General features: G+C 43.3%; 1 protein-coding gene, 4 non-coding genes and 1 pseudogene across 5 annotated transcripts; all 6 read right to left on the reverse strand.

Moving 5' to 3' along the window:
* Positions 1-554: 554 nt before the first annotated feature.
* LOC123053336 (uncharacterized) lies at positions 555-4,316 on the reverse strand. Its single transcript, XM_044476798.1, has 2 exons — positions 4,055-4,316; positions 555-962 (listed from the first exon to the last, which is right to left on the reverse strand). Exons 1-2 carry the CDS (start codon positions 4,128-4,130, stop codon positions 748-750), a joined length of 291 nt encoding a protein of 96 aa, XP_044332733.1. The 5' UTR covers positions 4,131-4,316; the 3' UTR covers positions 555-747.
* LOC123056367 (uncharacterized) lies at positions 1,396-1,517 on the reverse strand (annotated as a pseudogene).
* Positions 1,585-1,689, reverse strand: LOC123056365 (small nucleolar RNA snoR103). Its single transcript, XR_006426751.1, has one exon. It is a non-coding gene; the product is annotated as a small nucleolar RNA snoR103 (small nucleolar RNA).
* On the reverse strand, positions 1,762-1,867 carry LOC123056371 (small nucleolar RNA snoR103). Its single transcript, XR_006426754.1, has one exon. It is a non-coding gene; the product is annotated as a small nucleolar RNA snoR103 (small nucleolar RNA).
* Positions 2,526-2,632, reverse strand: LOC123056363 (small nucleolar RNA snoR103). The gene has a single exon (XR_006426749.1). It is a non-coding gene; the product is annotated as a small nucleolar RNA snoR103 (small nucleolar RNA).
* LOC123056364 (small nucleolar RNA snoR103) lies at positions 3,451-3,557 on the reverse strand. Its single transcript, XR_006426750.1, has one exon. It is a non-coding gene; the product is annotated as a small nucleolar RNA snoR103 (small nucleolar RNA).
* Positions 4,317-6,932: the final 2,616 nt, after the last annotated feature.

The raw sequence follows: 6,932 nt of genomic DNA on the forward strand, positions 1-6,932 counted from the left end.
AAAAGAGGGACGCAAATTCGCACTTGATGAGCCATGTCGGCCTAAGTTATTTTTTCTTTCCTGATCTTGAAATGAGTAGGAGCAATTTGTTAGGCCCCATAGTCCGCTGCAACGCCAAATGAAACATCTACTCCCTCCAATCCAAGTTAATTGTCGCAGATTTAGTACAACTTTAGCTCTCATGTTTTACCTCACTTGCCAATTGAATTAAAAAATACTTCATGCTCAAAAACAAAATTATTTCATCATCAGTACAACATAAGCCAACAAGTACCAAGCCGAAGTGCAAGCTTATACCACCACACAAACATTAAACAGAGCTGAAAGATTGAATCCGCCTCTTTCGCCATCTTGCAATTTTACACTTTGCGATTTCCGGCAAGAATCCATCAGACATGATTTGAGCAATTTTCGCCAGATAATAGGAGTACCAAACTACACAATCATTATCTGACAGCATATAAAGTGATGCGAAGTGCAAAAGAGGCGTCAACAGGTGCCAAGAGGAACGCAAACAACAATTGGATCACACTGCAGGGTTTCTCCACAGCCTGGAAAGTTCAAGCCACTGTATTATTAACAGAAAGCAGTGCCGTAAAGAAACGAGCTTACAGATTCAGATCATCTGCTAAGAGCAAATGGAGTAACACGAAACAACAATAGTCAAGTGAAGTGACAGCTTTGGCTTTCACAAAATGCTAAATTCAAAATAGGTCCAATAAGTAGGCCCTGGGAGGGTATGTGAGCTCATCCGGAGGAGGTCTTCTTTTGCTGGAAGACGACCGCGAAGACCGGGACACCGATACCAATGCTTACGGCTCCCAGCACCGAAGTCCATGCAGTCAGCTTCTGATGCTTCATCCTGTGCAAGTTGTACATGTGCTTGGCGTGGAGGTAGTATGGCTCATCATGGCCGTGCCCTGACATCCTCTTCACGCCGGTAGCATGGAATCCACGTGAAGCTGATGCACACACAAAGAAGCGAATTTAGAGATGTAGAAAAGAGTTGACAGCTCATTCAATCCCCACAACTAACAAACTACCACAGCAAACTTCACTTCTTTACATTTTCATACTACATTGCTGCAGTCACCTCTATGAGTGTTTATAATGATCCATGAGTCCATGGCCTTATGCCAAGAATTCTGCGTTAGTATCCTTACTGATATTTTAGAGCATAATCAGTAAGTTCTGACAAAAGTCCTGTCCAGCGTTGTCATTTAAAGTACAGAAGGAATACTAACAGCAATAGAAGTCCAAAACAAATCAATAATTATTTCTAAAACACACAAATAAGAGGCTATGTAAAGCACACGACAACAAACAGAAACCAAGAGCACCAAAAGCCTGGTGAATCTTGATGATATGCCAGAATCCTACTACTACTCTCCAAGTGTATGTGTGATGGGTCTTCATGAGAATCTAAATTCTACTACTCTCTATGTCACATGATGCTCACCTAAATTCCATCAACCTTATTATATGTCCATATTTACAGCAGAAAGCAACTCACACAGCCTACCAAGAATTAGGACATGGGCCAAAAAGGGTTACAGTATAATGTCACACTACTAGTCTCAAAGTGTATGTGTGCTGGTTCTTTATGAGCATCTATGACACATGATGCTCACCTAAATTCCATCAATCTTATTATTTGTCCATATTTACAGTAGAAAGCAACTCATGCAGCCTACCAAGAATTAGGACATGGATGAGCAAAAAGGGTTAAGAGTACCATGTCACACTACTAGTCTCCCAAGTGTATGTGTGATGGTCATGTATGAGCATCCGTGGCTCGCATGATGATCACCTAAATTCCATCAACCATATTATTTGTCCATGTTAACACTAAGCGCAAATCAAACAGCCTACCAAGTATTAGAATACAGATGAGCAAAAAGGGTTACAGTGTCATAACAAGAGTAATATGTTGGCATTAACCTCTTTGCGGGCTAGAACTAGTTTCAGCGTATAGATGAGCAGACTAGCAGTACAAGGTTGCCAGTAAGCTTGAAAGTGATTTGGTTAAAGCTGGTAGTTAAGAAACATATTACACGATATTCTTTTTAGTCTCCTAGAATGCATGTTTAATGTTCTTTCAGGAGCACCTGCCACTCCCGTAATTCTCATGTGCATTTCATAAATTTTAGTCTTTTTCACTTTCTACAGCAAGACACAACCCACGTGGCTTGCCAAGAATTAAACACTAAAAATTATGATCAGAAGTTGTTACAATGCCGTAAGAAAATACACATTTTATTATTTAATTTATTAGGAACAAAAGATAATTGCAACTCATGCAGCATACACATAATTAGGAGACTGTAACCGGGCAGGAAATGGGATTAAATACCATAAGATATGCATAATATTTTCCTCACCGAAAGAAAGGTATTAAAAATTGAGTCTATTTCCTGTTTTTCATGCATAGAGATGAACCAACAAGCAATTCAAAGTTGCCCATTAGAAAAATGACAAGCTGGTAGTTCAGAAACATGCTTTATCTGGTTCTTGTCTCTAAGAACACATGTATGATGATCCTTTATGAGCACCTACAACTCACATAATACTCACCTAAATTTCATCAACATCACTCTTTGTCCATATTTACAGCAAAACGCAACTCATGCAGCTTGCCAAGAATCAGACATTACAATCAAATTTTGTTACACTATCATCATAACTAACAGTCTAAGTTATCGGTGTAGCTCGTCAGTACATGAATGATAAAATGGTAGACAAATTGTGTTTCAGTCGATCTAGTACTCCCCACCCATATTCATTCCTGACAAGGCTAGTCGCTGGATCCATCCATCAAAGAAGGACAATGTAAAAAACTGATTATATAATAACCAATTCAATCGAAAACCACAGCCATATCAGAGTCATAACAAGAGTAATATTTTAGCATTAAACTCTCTGCAGGCTAGGTTTAATTTCCGTGTATAGATGAGAAAACTAGCAGTACAAGGTTGCCATTAAGCTTCACAGTGATTTGGTTAAAGCTGGTAGTTAAGAAACATATTAGGCAGTATTCTTTTTAGTCTCCTAGAATGCATGTATAATGATTCTCATGTGCATTCCATAAATTTTAGTCGTTTTCCCTATCTACAGCAAGACACAACTCATGTGGCTTGCAAAGAATTAAACACTAAAAATTATGATAGAAGTTATTACACTGCCGTAAGAAAATTGCATGTTTTTTATTGGGAACAAAAGATGGTTGCAACTCATGCAGCATACACATACGACTGTAACTGACGAGGAAATAGGATTAATTGCCATAAAATATGTATAATATTTTCCTTGTCGAAAGATAAGTATTGAAATAATACTCTGTTTCCTGTTTTTCATGCATAGAGATGAACCAACAAAAAATACAAAGTTGCCCATAAGAAAGCGAGGGCTGGTAGTTCCAAAACATACTTCGTCTGGTTCTTGTCTCTAAGAACATGTATGATGATCCTTTATGAGCACCTACAACTCACACGATACTCACCTAAATTTCATCAACATCATTCTTTGTCCATATTTACAGCAATACGCAACTCATGCGGCTTGCCAAGAAATAGACATTACAATCAAATTTTGTTACAATATCATCATAACTAACAGTCTAAGTTATCGGTGTAGCTCGTCAGTACATGGATGATAAAATGGTAGACAAATTGTGTTTCAGTCGATCTAGTACTCCCCACCCATATTCATTCCTGACAAGGCTAGTCGCTGGATCCATCCATCAAAGAAGGACAATGTAAAAAACTGATTATATAATAACCAATTCAATCGAAAACCACAGCCATATCCACATCTGAGGGACCATTTTAACCTATGACGAACCATTTTATATTAACGATCCCAAAACAGCCCGGTACTACGGTTACAGATTCCGAGTAATTTCCACGGGTCGAGCAGATCTACCGCTGCGCAGATACACATCATTCCAGATGGGCAGAAGTAAACAGCCGGAGACGCGAATCGCATCATTCAAACCCCAATCAGATCATAGAGGAGGGAGAGTGGGAGGGGGGGGGGGGGGGGGGGGGGTCCTTGCCTGGCTTGGAGGCCTCGGCGCCGGTGGCGAGGAGGCGGATCCCGGAGCGGAGGCCGCGGTTGAGAGCAGTCGCCATCGCCTTGGTGCTCGTGTTCGTCTGGTCGCCGCCGCCGGAGTTGTGGTGGTGGGTGCGTTTTGGGGGTGATTTAACCGATCTGTTGGGACTCGGCTTTCGAGGGTTGTGCCCTTGCGAGGAGCGTGGGATGGCCAGTGACTCTCGCTGGGCCTCCAGGCTTGTGAGATGATTCGCGGCGAACGGTGGGCGATGAACCCTGGCTTGGAAATGGTCCTATCCATGCATGGGCCTAGATGGGCTGAATAGGCAAAAATGATGCTCGGCACTCTTTTTCCTCGTATGGCTTTTTTTTTTTGATGAATCAAGAGCTTTATTGATGAAATAGTGGGATTACACTACTTTCTCACACAATCCGTGAGAAAAATCCAGGACATAATTAATCCAAATACAATGTCTCCTAGAACTACACTGTTTATCGCAAAGATGTGCTAGTTCATTAGCTTCCCGCACCGTAAAGACAAAGGCGAAATTCCTCAAAATTCCCGCAAAGCTCTTGAATTTCCTTCAAGATAGTACCCATCTTCGAGCAATCGGCACTTCGAGTGTTCCACCAATTTACCACTAATTGGTCATCAGTTTCAGTTATCACCTTTCTATCTCTCAAATCAGGAGTAAGGTGGACATCGTCCGGGAATGCAAACGCCTCCATGGCCATTGTCGAGCACCCATCATCGTATCAGAGGCCCTATGCATGAGATAAGTTTGCCCTAATGGTCACGAACTCCTCTAACCCATGCCTCCATGGTGAGTTTCTTCATAAAAGAGGCACCAACATTGATCTTTAAGAATGACACGACAGGAGTTTCCATCACACGGGACCTTTAATAGCTCTAACAAGTTGTTTGTTTGTCTGTTTCAGCCAGGTCACTCACCACATCCAAGCCCATTTGACAGGCTGCTTGATGGTTCGGGAGCTCTCTTCATGTGGTCTTGCATTTCTTTCTGACCAAATTGCCCAGCATACAACAACCACATAAAAAAGTACATGTGTCAGCTTATGTCTCCTTGATCCCCTCGACATTGTCCACAACCAAGTTTCAGGGTGTAGGACTGCCAGTTTTATAGAAGCAGCGAGTATGATCTCATGCTATAACAATTTAGCCCATGTACACTAAAAAAAGCATGTCTTGTTGTTTCATCTTGTCTGCAAGCTTAACAAAACATGATCTGCTCAATATACCTTTGATGATATGGAAGGGACAAAACCTTAATCACACGCCACCAAAAAAATCCATACTTCGGGGGGTACGAGTTCCGGCACAATTTCTTCCAAAAAATCTTATCCGGTCCTCCCGAGTTCGAGGTTGATTCAATATCTCGTATGAGTTCCAAAATCAATTTGTAAGCTAACATGACGAAGAAATTTCCCAGCATGTATGGGTGCCACGCCCACATGTCCTCATATGCTCTTCCAAGTAGGATTATAGTGATCATGCACACATCTGGCTCAACAAATTTTTCAGCATGCATCTGCATGCATATCCCAATTCCCATTCTCTGTGTCAAGCAATTCCTCAACCATTGTCGTTATGGGGCTGTTTGGATCACACCCGCACCCGTCCTGCCAATAGCTAGTGCGCCAATATATTGGCGAGGGATCCGCTGCCGGTGTTTTGCCCGCTCGTGGGCGTAAAAACTGAACTGCTGATAACCCACAAGTATAGGAGATCTATCATCGTCCTTTTGATAAGTAAGAGTGTCGAACCCAACGAGGGGCAGAAGGAACTGACAAGCGGTTTTCAGTAAGGTATTCTCTGCAAGCACTGAAATTATCGGTAACAAATAGGTGTGCGATAAGATAATTCGTAACGGGTAACAAGTAACAAGTGTAACAAAAGTGCAGCAAGGTGGCCCAATACTTTTTGTAGCAAAGGACAAACCTGGACGAACTCTTATATAAAGCAAAGCGCTCCCGAGGACACATGGGAATTATTGTCAAGTTAGTTTTCATCATGCTCATATGATTCGCTTCGTTACTTTGATAGTTTGACATGTGGGTGGACCGGTGCTTGGGTGTTGTTCTTACTTGGACAAGCCTCCCACTTATGATTAACTACTCTCGCAAGCATCCGCTGTTGGGGAATGTAGTAATTCAAAAAAATTCCTACGATCACGCAAGATCTATCTAGGAGAAGCATAGCAACGAGCGGGGAGAGTGTGTCCACGTACCCTCGTAGACCGAAAGCGGAAGCGTTAGTTAACGCGGTTGATGTAGTTGAACGTCTTCACGATCCAACCGATCCAAGTACCGAACGTGCGGCACATCCGTGTTCAGCACACGTTCAGCATGATGACGTCCCTCGAGCTCTTGATCCAGTAGAGGGTTGAGGGAGAGTTCCGTCAGCACGACGGCGTGGCGACGGTGTTGGTGATGTGATCCGTGCAGGGCTTCGCCTAAGCACTACGACAATATGACCAAGGTGGTAAACTGTGGAGGGGGGCACCGCACACGGCTAAGAAACAACTGTTGTGTCTTTGGGGTGCCCCCTGCCCACGTATATGAAGGAGGGGGAGGAGGAGGTCAGCCCAAGGGGGGGCCATGAGGGGGGAGTCCTACTAGGACTCCGTTCCTAGTAGGATTCGCCCCCCTTTCCTTCCAACGGAGAGGGGGAAAGGGGAAAGGAGGGAGAGGGAGAAGGAAAGAGGGGGGCCGCGCTCCCTCCCCTTGTCCAATACGGATTGGGGCAAGGGGGGCGCGCGCCACCTCCTGTGGCCTGCCTCCTCTCCTCCACTATGGCCCAATAGGCCCATTAACTTTCCCGGGGGGTTTCGGTAACCTCCTAGTAATCCAAAAAATCCCTG

This window comes from Triticum aestivum, chromosome 2D (assembly GCF_018294505.1).
Source record: "Triticum aestivum cultivar Chinese Spring chromosome 2D, IWGSC CS RefSeq v2.1, whole genome shotgun sequence".
In the NCBI taxonomy this organism is placed as follows: Eukaryota; Viridiplantae; Streptophyta; class Magnoliopsida; order Poales; family Poaceae; genus Triticum; species Triticum aestivum.

Coding starts and splice junctions, on each gene's coding strand:
- LOC123053336 (XM_044476798.1), bottom strand. CDS start 4,130: ATGGCGACTGCTCTCAACCGCGGCCTCCGCTCCGGGATCCGCCTCCTC. Junction 963..4,054: donor CGCCGAGGCCTCCAAGCCAG/GCAAGGACCCCC, acceptor TGTGTGCATCAG/CTTCACGTGGATTCCATGCT.